Source organism: Gallus gallus, chromosome 31 (genome assembly GCF_016699485.2).
Source record: "Gallus gallus isolate bGalGal1 chromosome 31, bGalGal1.mat.broiler.GRCg7b, whole genome shotgun sequence".
NCBI lineage: Eukaryota > Metazoa > Chordata > Aves > Galliformes > Phasianidae > Gallus > Gallus gallus.
The window spans coordinates 2,122,175-2,143,130 of NC_052562.1; the positions used below are offsets into that span (position 1 = coordinate 2,122,175).

Here is a 20,956-nt window from a genome sequence, read left to right on the forward strand (position 1 = left end):
TGACCCCTCCCAGTGGGTTTGGGGTGAGAAATGGAGAGAAAGAGGAAGAATTTGTAGGTTCAGATAATATCTATTTACTGAGACCGAAAACGAAGAGAGGCATAACAGTAATGATGATGAGATATATGAATATATTTTTCCAAAGCAAGTGATGCACAAAGGAATTGCTCAGCACCCAAAGACCAATGATAAAACTGGAACAGAATAGGAGGCAGGAAATATTGGGGAATTTATAGGGGATCTATAGGGCATCTGTAGGAGATGGAAGGGGAGCAAAGGGACGTGTCTGGGGATCTCAAGAGGAGGGGTAGATAGGGACAGATGAGGGGGTCTCAGAGGAATGGTGGTGGTGTTTGGGAGTGGATGGGAGAGCATTTGGAGGTTTCTAGGTGTGCTAAGTGTTTTGCGGGGATAAAGAAGGACTTTGGGGTAAGAGATGAGCATTTAGGGATTTGGTGTGTCTGGAAAGCATTTGGGATGCACCAGTGAGAATTTGGGATTGTTAGATTTGGGGAGGTTATCTGGTTTGTGGTTAGAAGAGGACATCAGGGAGTCCCAAGCAGGGAATTTGAGGTCTGTCCCCTTCCACACACCCCAGAAATGAGACACTTGGGGAGGCCCATCAGCGCGGTAAATCAGTGCTCACTGTGGTGTAGATGACAGGGGACTGGGGGGCAGTGGGGGAAGTGGAAGGCTGGGAGCACGGGATGGCAGCTGGCATCTCGGTGTAGGTCAGATCCTCGCTGTCCCTGGAGGGCCCCTGGAGATAGAGGAGGAGATAGAGGAAGGGGTCCCCAAGATGAGTGAGCTGAGGGTGGGTCTGTGGTGTAGGTATGTGGGGGGTGTGGCCATGAGGAGGAGTCTGCATTTGTGATTGGGCTTAGATTTGGGGTCCGCATGTGGGATGTTTGGGGGTCCAGCCGTGGTATTGGGGTGCCCTTAGGGTCTCGGGGTGTTTAGGGACTGGTGGAACACAGAGGCTCAATTTTGGTGTCCCCATGGGCATTGGGTTTCCCTGTGGGTGCATTTAGTGCCCCTCTAGTCAAGTAATCGGTGCCTATAGGGTCTAGAGGGAGTTAAGGCTGGGAGGGCATCTTTAGGTCTGGGTATTTAGGGGTATCTGTGGGCTGGGGTTCTCCACAGTGCAGGTTTGTGTTTCCCAAGGGCTGGATACGGGTGGTGCTCATAAATGTGAGGGTAAGCCATATGAGGTTGGGGGTCATTTGGAGTCCCCATGGGGAAGGTTTGGGTTTCCATGGAGATGTGAGGTGTGGGTCTTAAGAAGTGAACTGGGATTTGGGGTCCACTGACCCCGACACTTACCTGGAATTGCACTGACTCGGGCATCTCAGGGGTGACACCTGCATGAAAAAGAAGAGGGGGAAGGGTGGGAGTTATGTGTGGGCCTTGGGGGACAACTCGTGGATTTATAAAGGATCAGTAGGGGGTCAAAGAAAACATAGGGGATGCCTGGGGGGATCTGTAGGGAATGGAAACCATTGAAGCCCTTCCTCACCTGCGCTCTCATTTCTCCGTTTCCAGAGGCTGCGGCCATTGAAGAAAAAGTAGAGGCCCGATCTGATGGCCAAGAGAGCAGAACAGACCTTCACCACCACCACCACCAGGTTCCCATAGGACCGCCTCTTGGCACCTGTGGGCTCTGAGGGTTTGGGTGTCCCCATCACAGGGCAGGGATGCCGTGACACTTCCACCCATGGCTGACACTGGGGCTATACAAATGGGGTCTCCGACCTAACTGGGGTTGTAGGTATGGGCGTCACCTGCATCATCACGCTGTCTACATCGGGTGAGGACACAAATGTGTGGTCCGTGGGGTTGTGGGATTATGTGCTGGTGCTGGCAATGCCAGAGTCCCCCATCAGTGGGTGAAGGTGGCTGTGCCCCACCAGTGGGATCCTGGCACAGAATACGAGCTGAGCATTCATCTCTGTGCAGGAGGAATGTGGCACCACAACTCCCATTGCAGCACTGGGTGGTGACATCTGTCCCCATTCCCACATGTTGCCTGGGCTCAGGGAAATGCTGAGCTGAAGGAAGCTGCAGTCTGTGTGCAGGGAGGGGAAGAGATGGGACTTGGCCGTGTGGGAAAAGCTCAGGGCCAGCTGGTGTCCACAGTGCCCTCACCTGTCAGCACCAGCTCCACGGGGTCACTCTTTTTGGATGTCCTCAGTGGCTCTGACACCTGGTACCGACACTGATATGTCCCGGCGTCCTCCAGGTTTGTGACAGCAAAGGAGAACTCAGCTGCATCCTGCTCCTTGTCTTTTTCCTTCTTAAATCTCAGAGTTCCATTGTGCCAGAGCTGGACCCAGGCATCCATGCGGGGCAGGTGGCAGCGCAGGGTGACATTGTTCGCCAGGGACACCGCCTGGCTGGGGTGCAGCGACAGGAAGGGTTGGGGCACTAGGACAGGGGACAGCAGTCAGCCTTGTCCCTGCACACCATCCTCAGCCCCTCTGCTCTCCCCCTGACCACGCTCCCCTCTTTCCATCCCCATTCTCCCCCTGTCCCCATACTCACATTGCTGTGCCCTGCTCGCTGCCACCAGCCACCAACCTGCAAGGGACACGGTCCTGTTCCCACACAGGGACACCCACGCCTGTGGCACCACATCCCCATTGTCACTCACCAAGGATGAAGGCCACGGCCATTGGTGCCATGAGGCAGGAGCAGCTTGGGGACAGCGAGACTGCAGTGTGGACAGGGAGTGTCTAGAGAGCTGTTGTCAGTTCCCCTTTGTGGCTAGGATGCTGTGATGTCACATCCTGATGTGGAAACTCTGGTTCCCAAGGGGGTGGTAGCCCTTTGGGATCCTCTCTGGAGTGGCAGTTTTGGAAAGACACACACAGAAACCATTGGGGGACCCCACACCCCATACAGGCCGTCACCCATTGGGTCTCACATTCTGTCCCAGAACGGCTGCCAGTGAGTGGCTTAGCACGGTGTCCCCCATGCAATGCCAAACATCCTGTCGGTATCTAAAGGGACTGCAAGAAAGACGTGGAGTGATTCCTTTGCAGGGGCTGCAGTGGGAAATTGTAGCCGAAGAAGCAGAGATTTAGATGTAATCGACTGGGAATGTGTTTTAAACTAATGGCTGTGAGTCACTGGCACAGGTGTCGCCGAGAGGTGGTGGTGCCCCGTCCATGGAGACATTCAAAGTCAGGATGGATGGGGCACTGAGCACCGGATGGAGCTGTTGGTGTCCCTATGCATTGCAGGGAGTAGGTTTGATGATCTTTAAGAGTTGCTTCTAACTCTAAAGATTCTGCAGTTATATTGTTGTATTATTCTACATACGTACATTTATTGTGCACGGGATAACACACACTGATGTAATTCACACCACCACATGCAGTGGTACATGTGTGTATTGCACAGGTGATGTTGAGCACACAGTGCACTGTGCACACTTGAAGAGCTTGTGTGGACAGAACACACACGTCTTTGTGCACATGCGGTCTTGCACACTCCCAGTGAGCAAACATGCGGTCAGGCAGCTGGGGGGACAGCACAGAGACCCCCATTTTCCGCAGTGCCCTCACTTATCACCACCAGCTCCACGGGGTCACTCTTCCCTGATGTCCCTGGTGGCTCCAAAACCCGGTACTGGCACCGATACTTCTCTGCGTAATCCTTCTCTAGGCTAACCAAGGAAAACTCAACTGTGTCCTGAAGCATCTCCGCGTCTTTCTTGGATCTCATATGTCCGTTCTGGCAGAGCTCAACTTGTAAGTGCAACCGGGGCAGGTGGCAGCGCAGGGTGACATTGTCCCCCAGGGACACCCCCTGGCTGGGGTGCAGTGACAGGGACGGTCGGGGCAGTAGGACGGGGGCAGCAGTCAGCCTTGTCCCTGCACACCCTCCACAGCCCCTCTGCTGGGCCCCTGCCCTTGCTCCCCTCCCTCTGTCCCCATTCTTCCCCATTCTCCCCATACTCACATTGCTGTGCCTTCCTCGCTGCCACCAGATACCAGCCTCCAAGGGACACGGTCCAAGTCCCACATAGGGCCACCAACCCTCGCGGCACCACGTTCCCTTTGTCACTCACCGAGGATGAGGGCCACCTCCCTTCGTGCCATGAGGCAGGAGCAGCGTGGGGACAGCGAGACTGCAGCGGGGAAAGGAAGTGGCCGGAGAGCTGCAGTCAGTTCTCATTTTGGGATAGAGTTCCATGATGTCACCTCCCCATGTGACAATTGCGGTCCCCAAGGGGTTGGCACTGTGGGGCCCAGGATGAGATGGCACGCAAATATCCGTATCCACATCTTTTTTACACTGCCCCACTCAGGCTGTCACCTGTCAGCTCACACACGGTCCACAAAGCACTTTCAGCACGCGGCCTGTCACTCTGTCCCCCATGGGATGCCACGCACAGTACACATGGCTCCAATGGGCTGTCCCACACGGGATGTCACATGCAGTCCCCTACACATCCAGCCTGCTGTCTCCACACACTTTGGGTACCACACTCTGTCCCCACTGCTCTTTCCTCCACCATCCCCATGGGGGACAGCAACACGGAACTTTGTGGACACAGTGACACCGACACAGACTCGGGCCCAACCTAAGGACTAAGATGTACATTGAGGAACACACGTGGTCCCAGCAGGGGCACATGCTAAAGGCGTGTTTAATGAGGGCACACGTGCAACTCTAACACAGGTAGTACCTGCTGAGGACATCCATGGGAAATACTGATTGCATGTATTGCTGTACACGCACAGCACAACACATAGACACCCCATGCCTCGGTGCTCAGAGTGTAGCACACGTGTGTGTACATTTATTGTGAACACGTGGCAGCACACACACATTTAATGGAGATGAACTTGTAAAGAAGACGTACAGTGTTACAGGCATGTAGAACACGTGTGGCATTGTGCACACAGCACACTTTGCAATCTTGAAGTGCACGTGCAGACAGAACACACGCGTTTGTGCACATGTATGGTTGTGCACATACACGTCTTACCCATGTGAGATTGTGTGTATGCATGGTCACTCACCTCTCAGGTTTTATTGGATATTTGGGTTGGATTGGTCAAGATCTTGTGGTCCCACAGAAGAGGTGGTGGGAGTTTGGGGTGGTTAGGAAATATTTGTGGTCCTTCATGAATGGTGACTGGGTTTTGGGGTGGACTGGTTGGATTTGGGATTCTCAACTGGTTATCAGGAACTTATGTAGCGCAAGGAAGAATGCTGGGGTTAGAGACGAACATCTGAGGGTAATTCATGTCATCCAAAGGCAACTGATGTCATCTACCTGGGCTTCCACAATGTCCTTGACAAGGTTGCACACCACTCCCTCATCTCAAAATGGGGGCATTGGGCTGTTCTGCAGAGAAGGAATAGGTTGGAAAGTCGCAGCCAGAGGGCTGTGGCCAACAGCTCCATGTCCAGGTGGAGGTGGTGATGAGTGGTGACCCCCAGAGGTCCCTCCTGGGAGCGCTGCTCTTCACCACCTCTCACTGACACAGATGATGGGATGGAGTGCCCCCTCAGCACTTTGCTGATGGCACTGAGCTGAGTGCTGCAGTGGAGACGACAGAAGGAAGGGATGCTGGGAAGGGCAAACAGAAGAGAGCTTCATCATCTTCATGGCGGCCATCGTTGCTCTTTGCTGATTCAGGACTGCCACCTCCAGGTGAGTCTCACCCCTTCCTCCGGAGATGTGGGCCTACCCTTTCACTCCTCAAAACAAACCTTGGAATCAGTGCGGTGATCAATCTGATTCCTGTCCCTCTCACTGACTCCTGTTTTCTCTCCTCCTCCCTGACAAACCCGACTCACTGTCACTTCTGTGGATTCCCTCCTTCATTCCCATTTATTGCATGAGAGTGAATGGAAATTAAGAGAATATTAATTAATTTCTGCCTTCCTCTCTTCAGCACTGCCGTCCTTTCGTACTCCTGACTCTTCCACCCATCCTCATCATCCTCCTGGTAGACCAAAATGGGTGGGGAAATGGATTTGGGGGGACTCTTGAGTTGACATGTGTGATTTGGGAATCGTTTTCTGAAAATATTTCAGTTTTGGTGCATGGGAAAGAGGAGGGAAGAGAGGGAAGGAGGGTTTGAGGCACACGTTGTGTTTTGTGTGGTGCACAGGAAGGAGGAGGAAGCTTAAAATAGAAAAGGGGAAGTAATGTTGGCTGAGAAAACGGACTTCTAGAAACAAATCTGCAGGAAACAGCAGATTGTCTGAGTAGAGGTTGGGATAGAAAGACAGTTTTAGATCTAAAGCCCAGAGATGGAGTGATTTCAGTCACAGCTTAGTCCATAGGTTTATTTAAATTCAAACCCACCTGATGTGTCCCACTGAAAATGACCACATGTACATCCAGCACAGCAAAAATGTGGGCACCAAATGATGCCCACATCTCTTCCCAAAGACAGACATCAGTCCTGAGGGTCGGCTGGGACTTCCTCGGGCATTTCTCACCAAAGCCAACAGATTTCTGCCCTAAGGACTGTGGGTTCTGCTAGCTGACTGTACATTTCAAGCACCAAAGGAGTGCAGGCAACACATAACAGATGTATTATTGGCTGAAGGAAAGGTTCTGCACACTGTGGCTTCCTGGGAATGTCCCAGCAGCCCGTGATCTTTTCTGTCGCCTCTTTTGCAGAGCTTCAAAACCAGACAGAAAGGCACCTCCCAGCATTGGGTTGGCCTCTCATGGGAAGGCAAAGAGCATCCATGGAAGTGGGTGAACCACTCTCCCTCCTCTCACCTGTGAGTTGTCCTCCTTGTCCTGGTGGCTGCTGCTTCTCCAGCCCCTACACCTGGGGTACTTCTGGGATTTGGGGCCACTTCCAGATGTGAATCCAGGGGTAGTTTTGGGGTCGTGAGGTCTGGAAAAGGCATGGAGACATCCAGAGCTGTTCCTTGAGATTTAGGAGTTCAGTGAGAGGTAGACGTGGTACATATGGTTTAAAAACAGATAAGTATCCTTGGAGATGATTGCTGTGATTTTCCCCCACCTGAAGTTGGTTGTCTGTCTGCCCTTCCAGATGTGAGGTGTCCCCAGGGATTCCTGATGCAGCCCCCAGTGGGAAAGTGCGGTGGGGACAGTGGGGAATGTGCAGGGTGAGCATGTTGGGGACCACATGTAACATCCCATGTGGGACACCTCAATGCAGCCATGTGTGCTGCAGTTGGGATCTCATGAGGACACCCAGCAAGGGCACGCACAGGCAGCCTTTTTGGGCCAGTGTGTGACAGCTGACAGCTGTCAGCCTGTGTGGGACACTGCAGGAACGGTTGTATGTACCACTCCACGTGTGTCATCCCATCCTGGGCCCCATGGTGCCACGGCATGGGGAAGAGAATCTCCAGACACTCCTTTTCCTCACTGCAATCTCACTGTCCCCAAGCTGCTCCTGCCTCATGGCATCAGTGGTGGTGTCCCTCATCCTGGGTGAGTGACAATGGGAACGTGGTGCCACGGGGGTTGGTGGCCCTGTGTGGGACCAGGACCGTGTCCCTTGCAGGTTGGTGGCTGGTGGCAGCGAGCAGGGCACACAAACGTGAGTATGGGGAAAGTGGGAGAATGGGGGCAGAGGGAGAGGAGCGTGGTCAGGGGGAGAGCAGGTGGGCCCATGACAGTGCGCAGGGACAAGTCTGAATGCTGTCTCTTGTCCTAGTGCCCCAACCCTCCCTGTTGCTGCACCCCAGCCAGGGGGTGTCCATGGGGGACAATGTCACCCTGCGCTGCCACCTGCCCTGGCCGGCTGCCTGGGTCTGGCTGTACCGGGAAGGACGTTGGTCATACGCCAAGTACAGTGAAAAGAAGCAGGACACGACAGAGTTCTCCTTCCATGGAGGTGATGCTGGGGATGAACACACCCAAGTACCTGTACCCCACAGGTGCTGAGTTGGTGTCCCGTGGGAACCTGGTGGTGGCAGTGGTGAGGGGCTGCGCTGCTGTCCTCATCTTTGCCCTCGGCGTCTTCTTTGTCATCGATGCCCGCAGCCTCTGGATACGGAGAGATGAGAGTCTGGGTGGGGAAGGGATTTAATGGCTTTGATCTCCTGTACATCTCCTACACATCTCCCCAGTCTTTCTCTTCCTCTCCTTCCATTCTTCTGTAGAATCCACCAGGTGGGTCCACTATACATTGCCTATCAATTCCCTCAGATGTTCCCTGCCCCCATCCCATCTCATATAAATCCCCCCATGTATCCCCTGCCTCCCCTTCCAGACCCTATAAATTATCTAGTCCCAGTCATCTTGTGCGTCTGTGTCCATCCTTTACTGATCCACTGTAAATACACCCAAGTGTTACCTGTTTCCTCTTGCATCCCCTGTTTATTCTCACAAGTCCAACAAGTTTCACACCCCCTTCATCCCCCATAACCCCACAATGCTCCCCTTCTGTTTTGACTCCAGTGCCTACCCACAGATTCCTGAGGCTGAGCGGTTCCAGATGAGTCTTTAGGTCAGGGACCCCTGATCCCAGCCTGTTCCTGGGAACATCATACTCCACCTGGAACCCAAATCCCTGCCCATGAGGAACCCAGGATCCCCCAAATCAGATGGCTTACTCTAACCTTGTGTGATGCCCCAAAATCCTGACCAGGGGGAAGCACAAATCTGCATTGTGGAGATCCCCCAGGGCCCAAATCAAATTCCTTGCACCAACTGGGGAAAACCCAGCCATAAACATCCCCCTGACAGTGTGGGCAATCGATACAATGTAATAGGACCCCCAAAAGGCACACATATTTACTCTCAATATCGAACCAATGTTACCCCAAATCAAAGTCCCCCCACATCCCCAAACACACCATCACTGACCACCCCCACACACTTACAAGAGATGTCCCTCCTCACAGCCATACTGTTCTCCACCATCTCCAGTTACAGGAGAATGGCTCAAAGAGCAAGGACATTGTGAGTACGAGTGCTACGTGCACTACCCAGGCTATGAGAGCTTGAAGCTGTCAAAGCAAAAAGAAAAGCTGAGGCTGCAGTTAAGATAAGGGGGAAGCTAGCCTGGGGAGAGACTAAGGCAATGGAATGCGAGGAACAGTGTGAAAAGCCACGTGATGATTAATGCTGGACCAATAGCTATGCGAGCAAGATGCGTGATTTCTGTATGCTAACCAATCATGAGCTGACTATCTCCGTGTGCACCCTGTATTTCTGTATAAGTATGAGCTGATTTGGGCAATAAATCGAAGCTCCACCATTACTTCTATGAAGACATGTGGTTTGTTTCGGGCAACCTTCCTTGAAGTGGCGCCCGAACAGGGACCCGGGAAAGCCGCACAAGTTGCCACCGTGGTTCGACGTGGAGGCAGCGGGACGCTCGAGAGTTGTCACAGCGGTTTGATGTGGAGGCAATGTGAGCAGGGAAGGTTGCTGTGGGTAAGTGCTGTTTGCCAAGAGGACGGTAGCTCAGAGCGTCGTGTGTCGAGAGGACAACGACTCAGACCCGCGGAGAGGTGAGTGCCGTATGCCAAAAAGGATGGCAACCCGGGTAGGAAGATTGCGCGGCTTCCTCCTCCGCCACTTGCTGCTTGCATGGATGTGGAATTTGCAGCTGCACAGACACTGCTTCTTAGTATCCTCACTAAGCGAGGGGAGACAGTGAAGGACAAAGACCTAGCTAAGCTAGTAATGTGGGCCCGAGAACAGGGGTTCTTGAAAACTCCTCAGCTCATTTTCATAGTGGAAGAATGGCACGAAACTGGGGACTGCATGTGGGACACATCCATTCAGGGCAAGGCGAAGGAGACTACAGCCCTAGGCGCTGTAGTCGCAAATCGTGATTAATACTCTTAAGACTATGAGAGCGGAGGCGTAAGTGGCTGCCTCTCCTACCCAAATTATAGCCGCTCCTGCGAAGACAGGGTCCTCTAATTTCCCCAAGAGCTGCTCTCATCTTTTCAATCTCTTTAGAGGACCAGTGGTGGTGAGGGGCCTGGCGGGTTCAAGGCAGTGTTCATCCATAGCGAAATTGTTGAGGGGTGGGAGCAGGGGCCTCCGCAGACCACGCTGCATCAGCACCTCCAGAGGAGGAAGCTCCTTCTCAGCCGGCTGCGGCGACTGGCATTAAGATGCGGAAGTACATCGCGACAGAGAGCAAGGGGGCATGGCGAGCCGGCCGACGCTGTATCCGCCCCTGCCAACCTCCGAGCCTCCTCCCACTGCTGATCTGCCAACCTTCAATCCTCCTTCCCCCATTGATCTGCAGCAAGTCCCTCTGCCGGTTAGTGGAGACGAGGAGTCTGACTCGGACGCAGACTTATTCCCCCCTGAACGTCATCAAGTTTCTATGGCAACGCCAGGACAACCGACAGTAACTCAATTAGGGAGACAAAGCGACAAAGCCAGACAGAAGCTAGAGGGTCGACAGGACCACGCGCTGAACTTAGTCCCTATAAAACCATCCCAATTGGTGCAACAACTGGTTCAGCAAATCCCGGCTGTGGACTTCTGTTTTCCAAAGCCATCCTCTGCTCCTCTGTCTCATTATACTGTGGCAGAAGGGGCTCCAGTAACGGAACGAAGATGGACTGGCATAATTTGGGATGCCATTCTGGAAGGTGAGTGGCAAACAGTAGGTGCACTTGCCTGTCCACTCATGCAGAGTCCCCAAGGACCGCAATATGAGCAACACGAGTGGAAAGTTTTGCAGCAAGCGAAAAAGACTGTAGGAGAGAATGGGGTAAAGTCTGATGTGGCGCGAATGATGCTTGATTGGCTATTTACTGTTGATGTTAATTCCCCAATGGACTGTGCTAATCTGGCTAGGCTGTTGTTAACTCCTTCTCAAGTTATTATTTGGCAATGGGAGTGGGAACACTTAGCGCGGGTGGAGGCTGGGCGTCCGCGTAACCAGGGGGATGTCTTGTATGGGATTAATCCTGACATGATAACAGGTTTGGGAGCATATGGGAATATGGCAGCACAGTTAACATATCCTTTGCAACTGCATTACTTGGCAGCTCAGTTGACTAAGATGGCCTTTAATGCTGTGCCTGACATGCAACCTTGGCCATCGTTCGCTGCCACTCAGCAAGGAGCAACCGAGCCAAATCCACCATTTTTGGACAGGCTGTGGAAGGCTCTTGCCAGTCAAGCAGAGATGTCTGAGGAAGCTAAACAGAGCATGTTTCAGCTGCTTGCCTTTGAGAATGCTAATCCCTCTATGCAGCGACTGCTGGCTACACTCCCAGAAGATGCTGGGATTGGAGAAATGTTGGATCTTGCTAGTAGGGCAGAGCAACAGCGTAGTGGGCAAGTTATGGCAAATGCCGTGGCACAAGCCATCCAACCCACTGCGAGGCTGCTTGCAGCAGCTGTGATGAGAATAAGTGGGAAGGATGGAGGGCAGAAACCGGGGATATGTTTCCGCTGAGGGCAGAAAGGTCATTTTCACTGTGCCTGTCGCACCAAGGTCTGGTGTGAGCAGTGGCATGGGCCCTCTCCAGGTGGCAAGATCAGTGTGTAAATTTGGTATCAGATGCCTTATACGTGGTAGGAGTAGTGCTACATATAGAGCAAGCTTTGATTAAGCTCCCCCAGAACCCAAGACTAGCTCAACTCTTCTTGCAGGTTAAGCGGGCAAGAGATGATCGCTGTGTGCCTTGTAGCATCCTGCATATCAGGAGTCACCTAGGGACCCAGGGTCTAGGAGAGGGCAACGCTTGTGCTGATGCACTGGTCAGTCCACTACTACATGCCCCGCAGGATTCCTTTCAGGCCACAAGAAGCAGCCATAACATGTTCCATCAGTCGGCTAAGGCACTGAGGCGCCAGTTCGGCCTGACGGGTACAGAAGCAAAGGGCATTGTGCGGGCATGCTCTCAGGGTTCACAGCACGGGTCTAGCCTAGGTCGAGGAGTTAATCCAAAGGGTTTACAAGCCTGTGAGATTTGGCAGATGGATGTCACTCATGTACCAGAATTTGGGAGGTTAAAGAATGTACATGTATCCATTGATACCTTTTCTAGAATGCTGTGGGCTACGGCACAGGCTGGTGAAAAGGCAGCACATGTGGTGAGGCATTTGACAGCTTGCTTTGCAGTCATGGGTGTGCCTCAGGAGATAAAAACGGATAATGGTCCAGCGTACACGGGAGGTTGGGTTCACAGGTTCTTGCAGATGTGGGGGGTAAAGCATATCACTGGAATCCCTCATAGTCCCACGGGTCAAGCAATGATAGAAAGAGCTCATAGAACTGTTAAAGAATACCTAACGAAACAGAAGCAGGAGGAAGAGATTGATCCAGTCGTGAGATTATCACGAGTCCTTTTTACCCTTCACTTCCTTAGCTTAGTAGGAAATGCAGAATTAGCTCCCGTAATTATACATCATAGTCAGATTCGTATGCAGTCTACTCCCTCAGAGAAGGTTCAATATAGGAACCCTACCACTGCCATGGGGGAGGGTCCTGCTCCGCTACTGTTTAACAGTAGAGGTTATAGTTGTGTCTCCCCAGGATCTGGCCCATTATGGGTTCCCAGTAAATGGACCAAGCCAGCCCCGAACATCAACAACCCATCTCAACCCGACGACTACAACAGCGACTCCGGCGAGCAATAGCCGCGTGGTGTACAGACATCATCCATAGTGCCGCGACTGCCAGGCTGCTACCGGTATTCCCTCAGCAGATGGCAGAAAACATCTCATCGGGAAGGCCTCTTGGCCACTGGGAACTGCCAGGAGCAATTAGCGGTTACAAGAATCAGAAGTGCACTAATTGTGGGGTCGGGTACAGTTATTGATCCAGTGCGGGGGCTGTGGTATTTTTACTCATCGGGATACTGAAACTGTAGGTAAAACTGGTGTGCTGTGTGGTCTTAGCTTACTGACGAGGAACGCTTTGTAGAAGTGTGTAGCACAAATCTAGTGCGTTCTTATAGACAGTGATTGGTGTGCTGATAAGCGTGCCTTGCTTACTGTAATGCTCGCAAAGAAATGGTTCAAGATGTGATTCCTACTACCTGGCTTGTGCCAAAAGAAAAAGGGGAAATTGTAGGAGAGTGGCTCAGGGAGCAAGAATTTGTGAGCTCGAGTGCTATGTGCACAGCCCAGGCTATGAGACCTTGAAGCTGTCAAAGCAGGAAGAAGACCTAAGGCTTCAGTTAAGATAAGGGGGTAGCCAGCCTGGGAAGAGATCAAGACAGAGGAATGTGAAGAACAGTGAAAAAAGCCCTGTGATGATTAATGCTGTACAAATAGCTAGCGAGCAAGACGCGTGATTTCTGTGTGCTAACCAATTATAGGATGCCGTGTGCACCCTGTATTTCTATATAAGTTTGGGCTGATTCTGGCAATAAAAACCCCTTTAGAAGTTTCCACCATTACTTCTGTGAAGATGCGTGGATTCATTCAGGCCGCCTTCCTCGAGTTTGCCATCCTGGGCTTTCCTTTTCAGGTTGACAGCCCTGTCGAAGCCTTCCTCGTTCTTCTTTGCACCCCTCACCACGTCCAGTTCCAGCTGGGCCTTGGCCTTCCTGCCCCCAGCCCCACACAGACCAGCACCAGCACCACCCTCCTGCCAGGCTTCCTGGCCCTGCTGACACTGCCTGTGCATCTGCTTCTTGCTCTCCACTTTGACCAGCAGGTCCCGCTTCAGCCATGCTGCTCTCTTGCCTGTCTTTCCGAACTGCCTGCACTGGGGATGGAGAGCTCTTGTGCCCTGAGCAAAACGGCCCTACACATCTGACAGCTCTGCTCCTCTCCCTGTCCTTGAGGACAAATTCCCAGCTGTGTGGGCTGCTTCCCATCACTCTGTTGCTCATCTGACCATCCATCCATCCATCCATCCATCCATCCATCCATCCATCCATCCATCCATCGTCCTGCTGGATCTCCTGCTGCTGGGGCTGCCCCTCCTGATCCAGTACGGACACAACAAATTCAAGCCACCTTCTGCCTGTTGAGCTCTCTGTCTTCCCACCTGATGGCCCTTCTATCCACCCACAGCTGAACCATGTTTCCTAATATCTAGCTGTACTTCCAAAACCAATACGTCCACTCACGCCCAAAATCCTTAACCAGACCCTAAAATCCTGCAATCGACCTACAGCATCTGTGTTCTGACCCCAAAACTTCCATTCATCCCAATGATATCCACCCATTCCCAAAACCTCCATCTCACACCAAACTCTTCATCCAACTCCACAATCCCCATCCAGCCACCCCAAATCCCTCATCCAGTCCCAACATCCACACCCCACACCACCCTCCACACACAGCCCTTTAAAACCGCAATGAACCCCAGGACCTTCAGCCCCAAAATCATTACCCACCCCAAAAAAACTACATTCAGTCCACACATCCACCATCCAGCCCCATAAATGTTACACATTCCCCAAAATCTCTGTCCCCTCTGAAACCTCCATCCTGCCCCTAAATCAACATCAACTTCTGATCTGTACAGCCAGACACAATCTCTACATCCAGGCCTCCAAGACTCCATTCAACCGCAAAATCCATCATTCAAACCCCAAAACCCCATCTACACCAAAACCTCCATCCACCCCAAAACCCTCCACTCAGTCCGAAAGCCTCCAACCAACCCAACATTTCTATCCAGCCCCAAAACTCCATCGAGAAGACTGCAGATCCTTCATGAAGCTGCCAGATCTTTCTGTGGTCCCAAAAGGTCTCATCCAGCCCCCCCCACAATCCTCCGTCTGGACTCCATAATCTCCATCGAGCTCACAAACTCTCCAGCATTTCCCCTTCCACCACCAAAAGGGGGAAGTCAGCTCTCCTGCCCTTCCCCTCACTGCTGCTCCCACACACAGCCCTCCCACACACAAACTTCCTCTTCTCCCCCACTTTCTGGAAAACCCCACAACCCCTCTGTCCTGTTCCCAACCCTCACCCAAAGGCATTTTCCCTCCTCACCACAAATCCTGCCCCAAAACCACTGTGGGATGGGGGCTGGTTTGGCTTCTGGAGATGGAGATGCGCTGTGGGAGCACACGGAAAGGACACGTGTGTGCTGTGGGGACAGATGTGGTGCATGCACAGGGCACGTGTTGATGACAAGCATATGCTGTGGAGGCACACGTGTAGTGCAGACCCAGGGAGCACACGCTAAGGACACACGTGAGCAGCAGTGTGTACAGCTGGTGGGGCACACATACGGCATCGCACAGACACACACAGAGGCACAGAGTTCAGCGTGTCCCACACGTGTGTTTGTACACCTGTTGTGCACATGGGATGGTGCACACCTGTTTAATACACATCCACGTGTTCACACGCACAGGTACATGGCTGTAATTCACATGTGATGGTGAGCACACCGAGCACACTGGCACTGTGCACCCTTGAAGTCCATGTGTGCACACAACACACCCGTGTTTGCATACACATCTGGGGGCATCAGCGGGGTCCCCGCGTTCCCACCTCGGTGTAGATGATTGAGGGTTCAGGAGTGGTAGAAGAATCTGGGGGGTGGGTGCTGGGGGTCACAGCTTGCAGCTGGGCGTAGGTCAGACCCTCGCTGTCACCGGGGGACACCTGGGGACACAGGGACAGCAGTGTGACCATGGGATCCCAACATCCCAACTGAGGGGATGATGGCACTGTGTAATGGTTGGGGGCTGTCCAGGAGAAGGGAGTTGGGATTGTGGGGTGGTGTAGATTTTGGGAAGCTGTGACTGTGACATTGGTGTTCCCTGAGGGTGGTGTCTGGGGTTCCCACTATGGTCCCAATATGTTGCCTGCCCATACAGTCTGGGGGTGTTGAAGGCTTGGAGCATGCGAGGGGGCTTCAGTTTGGGTTGTGGGGCATCCCCATGGTGGAGATTTGGAGGTCGCCATGGGCTGGATTTGAGGGTGCACACAACGTGATGGGAAGGCATAAAAGGGAGAGGGCTCCTTGGGGTCCCCACGGGCAGGGTTTGGGGTTCCCTGTTGAGGTCTTGAGGGGGGTGGGCAATCGGGCATTTTGTTGTTAGGGGTCCCCTGACCCAGACACTGACCTGGAACTGCACGGCCTCGGGACTTCTGGGGGTGGCACCTGAGTCATAAACGGGAGGGGAGAAGGGTGGGATTATGGAGGGGCTAAACAACACCAGTGGGGATCTATAGGGGATTTATGGGGGATCAAAGCCATTAAACCCCTTCCCCACCAGGCCTCTCATCTGTCTGCATTCGTCTTCTCTGAGCAACAAGGAGGAAAGAGACAGTGAGGACGATGATGAAGACAATGGCAGCACAGCCCCCCGCCACTGTTGCCACCAGGTTCCTGCTGGCACCCCCATTGACACCTGTGGGGTCAAAGTGCATTAGGTGTCCCCATACATAGCCCTCACCACAGTGGATGAGGGATGCAGTGACACTGTCAGCCATGGGTGAGAAGGGGAACACTGAATGGGGGCTCAGACCTACCTGGGATTGCAGGTCTGGGAATCACTTCCAGGGTCACATTATCCCCAAGGGGTGAGAACAGAAGGCAGCAGCCCGTGATGCGGTAGGAGCACCTATAGGTGCCAGAGTCAGCTGGGGTCACCCTAAAGAGGGTGAAGGTGCCCATGCTTCCAGCACTGAGTTTTTGGCGCTGGACTGGAGCTGAGTGCCCTTCCTTGTGCAGGAAGAAGGCGACCCCAGAGATGTTGTTCCAGCAGCGGATGGTGACATTGCTCCCTATCTCAACATATTCCTCAGGGCTGAGGGAAATGCCAGGTGGGGGATAGCTGTGATCTGAGCACAGAGAGGTAACAGAGATGGAACACAGCCCTGTGGGATCAGCCCAAGGCCATCTGCTTTCCCCAGTGCCCTCACCTGTCACCACCAGCTTCATGGGGTCACTCTTCTCCGATATCCCTGCAGGTGCCAACCCCTGGTACTGGCACTGATATATCACTGCATCTTCCTTCTTTATTTCAGCCAAGGAGAACTCAGCCATGTCCTGCACGTTGTCCTTCTGCTCAATGTATGTTGGATTATCGTACTGATAGAGTCGGACCCAGGCAGCTGGCTGGGGCAGGTGGCAGCGCAGGGTGACAGTGTCCCCCAGGGACACCCTCTGACTGGGGTGCAGCGACAGGGAGGGTCGGGGCACTAGGACAGGGGACAGCAGTCAGCCTTGTCCCTGCACACCCTCCTCGGCCCTCTGCTGCTCCCCTGACCACGCTCCCCTCCCTCCATCCCCATTCTCCCTCCTTCCCCATACTCACGTTGCTGTGCCCTGCTTACAGCCACCAGCCACCAACCTGCAAGGGAAACGGTCCTGGTCCCACACTGGGCCACCAACCCCCGTGGCACCACGTCCCCATGGTCACTCACCAAGGATGAGGGCCACCACCATTGGTGCCATGAGGCAGGAGCAGCGTGGGGACAGCGAGACTGCAGCAGAGGCAGGGGGTGGTGCTGAGCTGCTGTCAGTTCCTCTTTTGCGGCTAGGATGCTGTGATGTCAAGTCCTGATGTGGTAACTGTCGTTCCCATGGAGGTGGTGGCATTACGGGGATCCCAACAGTGTGGCACATATCTTGTGATGCCCCACGCACCTCCCTGGTCTTATGGGATTTTTCGGTTGGATTGGTACAGATTTTGGGTACCACAGAAGAGGTGGTGGGAGTTTGAGATGAATCAGAAAAAATTGTGCTCCCTCATGCATGGTGGCTGTGTTTTGGGGTGGATTGGTTGGATTTGGCATTCTCAACTGGTTATAATGAATTCATGGTGCTTAAGGAGGAATGTTGGGGTTAGAGATGAGCATTTGAGGGCTTTTCATGTCATCCAAAGGCAACTGATGTCATCTACCTGGGCTTCCACAATGTCCTTGACACGGCTGCACACCACTCCCTCATCTCAAAATGGAAGAGATATGGATGTGAGCATTGGGCTGTTCTGCAGAGAAGGAATAGATTGGAAAGTCGCAGCCAGAGGGCTGTGGCCAACAGCTCCATGTCCAGGTGGAGGTGGTGATGAGTGGTGACCCCCAGAGGTCCCTCCTGGGAGCGCTGCTCTTCACCACCCCTCACTGACACAGATGATAGGATGGAGTGCACCCTCAGCACTTTGCTGATGGCACTGAGCTGAGTGCTGCAGAGGATACAACGGAAGGAAGGGATGCTGGGAAGGACCAACAGAAGACACATTCCTGTTTTCTGTGCTGTGCTTGGTGTGGCCAAACACTGGCAGTGCTTTGTTGACCAACCGCCCTACCATTCCCATGAGAATGTTGTGGCTACAGACTCATTTTTGGCCAAGCTGTTGCTGTGAACTCACTTGTTTGTGACCTTGGGGAGGTGAACTGCACACCCAGCAGGCACAAAGGGATGTCTGAAGGGGATCTTGCGGGTCATCCTCATCATCTTCATGGCAGCCATCGTTGCTCTTTGCTGATTCAGGACTGCCACCTCCAGGTGAGTCTCACCCCCCCATCCCTTCTCCAGCGCTGTGGGCCGACACTCTCACTCCTCAAAACAGACCTTGGAATCAGAGCGTTGATTAATCTGATTCCTGTCCCTCTCACTGACGAACCCGACTCACTGTCACTTCTGAAGATTCCCTCCTTCGTTCCCAATTTCTGCACGATAGTGAATCAGACTGAAGAGATTTAGGGAGAGATGAAGGGTTAAAAGCCAAAAGGGAATCTGTGGAATTCCAATGCAGTTCAGACAAAGCCGTTTGATATTAATTTATTTCTGCCTTCCGCTCTTCAGCACTGCCTTCCTTAGGCACTCCTGACTCTTCCACCCATCCTCATCATCCTCCTGGTAGACCAAAATGGGTGGGAAAAAGGATTTGGGGGGACTCTTGAGTTGACATGTGTGATTTGGGGATCGTTTTCTGAAATTATTTCAGTTTTGGTGCATGGGAAAGAGGAGGGAAGAGAGGGAAGGAGGGCTTGAGGCACACGATGTGTTTTGTGTGGTGCACAGGAAGGAGGAGGAAGCTTAAAATAGAAAAGGGGAAGTAATGTTGGCTGAGAAAACGGACTTCTAGGAACAAATCTGCAGGAAACAGAGGATTGTCTGAGTAGAGGTTGGGATAAAAAGACAGTTTTAGATCTAAAGCCCAGAGATGGAGTGATTTCAGTCATAGTTTAGTCCATAGGTTTATTTAAATTCAAACACACCCGAAGTATCCCACCCAAAATGACCACATGTACATCCAGCACAGCAAAAATGTGGGCACCAAATGATGCCCGTCCTTCTCTTCCCAAAGGCAGACATCAGTCCTGAGTGTAGGTTGGGAATTCTCCTCCAGTTTCATACCAAAGCCAAGAGACGCATATCCTCTGCATATCCTGAACATTCTCCATTGATTTCCCTACAGATTTGGGGTGCGCAGCCCCACAGCATGACCCCATGGGCCCACAACTCCAGGCCATGCCTGGGCTGCACTGAGTGCCTGGGTGGGTATCAGGGATGGGGGAAGCTCCGAAAAAAATACCTCCCACTTATTTCCATGGGAATGGGCACAGCTGCAGGGAGCACAGTGACGCAGTCTGACAGAAAGCCTTCTCAGCCACAAAACGCCATTTCTCTGCGCAGTCCCACCAGAGGTGGTGCATTTCCATCAGCAATGAACAAGGGCTGCATGTCACTCTTGTACCCATCTGGTCCTGCAGAGGTGCCCCAGTGCAGCTGTCACCACTGTGACATGGGCTGCCTGACCACACTGGAGCCATCCATGCTGTGTTTGGCATCCCATGGGGGACAGCATGCAAAGCCACACGCTGGCAGCAATTTGGGGACAAAGTGTGAAACCTGGAAGGGGACAGCCTGAGTGGGGCACCTCCATGTGGTCTGTGTGCGCGCCTCCACGTGTGCCGTCCCATCAAGGACCACACAGTGTCACCACAGATGGAGGATCACAAATACCACATGAGGAGGTGACACCACAGCATCCCGTGCCCAGGGGGAAACTGAAAGCAGCTTTCTCAATTCTCCCTGTGACTGCTGCAGCCTCGCTGTCCCCACGCTGCTCCTTCCTCATGGCACCAATGGCGGTGGCCCTCATCCTCGGTGAGTGACAATGGGGACGTGGTACCACGGGGGTTGGTGGCCCTGTGTGGGACCAGGACTGTGTCCCTTGCAGGTTGGTGGCTGGTGGCAGCGAGCAGGGCACAGCAACGTGAGTATAGGGACAGGGGGAGAATGGGGACAGAGGGAGGGGAGCGTGGTCGGGGGCCAGCAGAGGGGCTGAGGATGTTGTGCAGGGACAAGGCTGACTGCTGTCCCCTGTCCTAGAGCCCCGACCCTCCCTGTCGCTGCACCCCAGCCAGAGGGTGTCCCTGGGGGACACTGTCACCCTGTGCTGCCACCTGCCCCAGCCGGCTGCACAAGTTGAGCTCTACCAGAATGGACATATGAGATCCAAGAAAGACATGGACATGCTACAGGACACAGTTGAGTTTTCCTTGGTTAGTGTAGAGAAGGAAGATGCAGAGAAGTATCGGTGCCAGTACCGGGTTTTAGAGCCACGAGGGACGTCAGGGAAGAGTGACCCCGTGGAGCTGGTGGTGACAGGTGAGGGCACTGAGGAAAATGGGTGTCTCTGTGCTGTTCCCCCAGGGCCATGTCCCACTGCTCTTTCCTCTCGGCACTCAGATCTGTCACGGAGTTACCTAGATAGATCTGTGCCCATGACAGGGGGGCAGTAGGCTTGCGGGCCCCCCTCCCCCCTGGCTTCCCGAGAAAAATGAAGCGGCGGTAACAATCTAAGAAGGAGAACTTATTTTACTAACTATGATGTTGGGATGCAAGATGACACGATACAATACAATCTAATTGGGAGTAAGGATAATAAACCAAACGCAATGAGGGAGAGAGCGAAAGAGCAATAGAGAGAGAGAGAGAGAGAGTGAGAGAGAGTTTCTGAAACCAAAAGCCTTACTTGATGAAGGCGCCTGGCTTGCAAAGCACACCCACTCCTCTCCCGGCAGCAAGCGAAAGTGAAGAAGCACCGCGCGCAACCAGATGACGTATCTTCCGTGATGTGTCTT

General features: G+C 53.2%; 2 protein-coding genes and 2 long non-coding RNA genes across 5 annotated transcripts in view; 2 read left to right on the plus strand and 2 right to left on the minus strand.

Annotated features, from left to right (window-relative positions):
* Positions 1 to 111: 111 nt before the first annotated feature.
* On the minus strand, positions 112 to 4,160 carry LOC121112263 (V-set and transmembrane domain-containing protein 1-like). 2 transcript variants are annotated; one of them, XM_046904888.1, is made up of 6 exons: positions 4,073 to 4,160; positions 2,542 to 2,577; positions 2,146 to 2,424; positions 1,517 to 1,651; positions 1,324 to 1,361; positions 112 to 760 (listed from the first exon to the last, which is right to left on the minus strand). In XM_046904888.1, the coding sequence occupies exons 1-6, from the start codon at positions 4,101 to 4,103 to the stop codon at positions 623 to 625; spliced, it is 657 nt and encodes a 218-aa protein (XP_046760844.1). In that variant the 5' UTR covers positions 4,104 to 4,160; the 3' UTR covers positions 112 to 622. The 2 variants fall into 2 exon arrangements, with proteins under 2 accessions (XP_046760844.1, XP_046760843.1); XM_046904887.1 differs by having other exon boundaries at positions 1,517 to 1,660.
* A 962-nt stretch (positions 4,161 to 5,122) lies between these two features.
* The window catches only part of LOC124417468, a 29,327-nt gene continuing 13,493 nt past the window's right edge, over positions 5,123 to 20,956 (plus strand). Inside the window, exons 1-2 of the long non-coding RNA XR_006932274.1 lie at positions 5,123 to 5,668; positions 6,650 to 6,756. This is a non-coding gene — a long non-coding RNA (uncharacterized LOC124417468). The remainder of the gene's footprint in view (positions 5,669 to 6,649; positions 6,757 to 20,956) is intronic.
* LOC121107918 lies at positions 10,585 to 13,333 on the plus strand. Its single transcript, XR_005842313.1, has 2 exons — positions 10,585 to 11,804; positions 12,460 to 13,333. It is a non-coding gene; the product is annotated as an uncharacterized LOC121107918 (long non-coding RNA).
* LOC100857597 (T-cell-interacting, activating receptor on myeloid cells protein 1-like) lies at positions 15,168 to 17,351 on the minus strand. The gene is made up of 7 exons (XM_025146117.3): positions 17,285 to 17,351; positions 17,176 to 17,211; positions 16,781 to 17,059; positions 16,388 to 16,699; positions 16,129 to 16,266; positions 15,979 to 16,016; positions 15,168 to 15,514 (listed from the first exon to the last, which is right to left on the minus strand). Exons 1-7 carry the CDS (start codon positions 17,313 to 17,315, stop codon positions 15,377 to 15,379), a joined length of 972 nt encoding a protein of 323 aa, XP_025001885.2. The 5' UTR covers positions 17,316 to 17,351; the 3' UTR covers positions 15,168 to 15,376.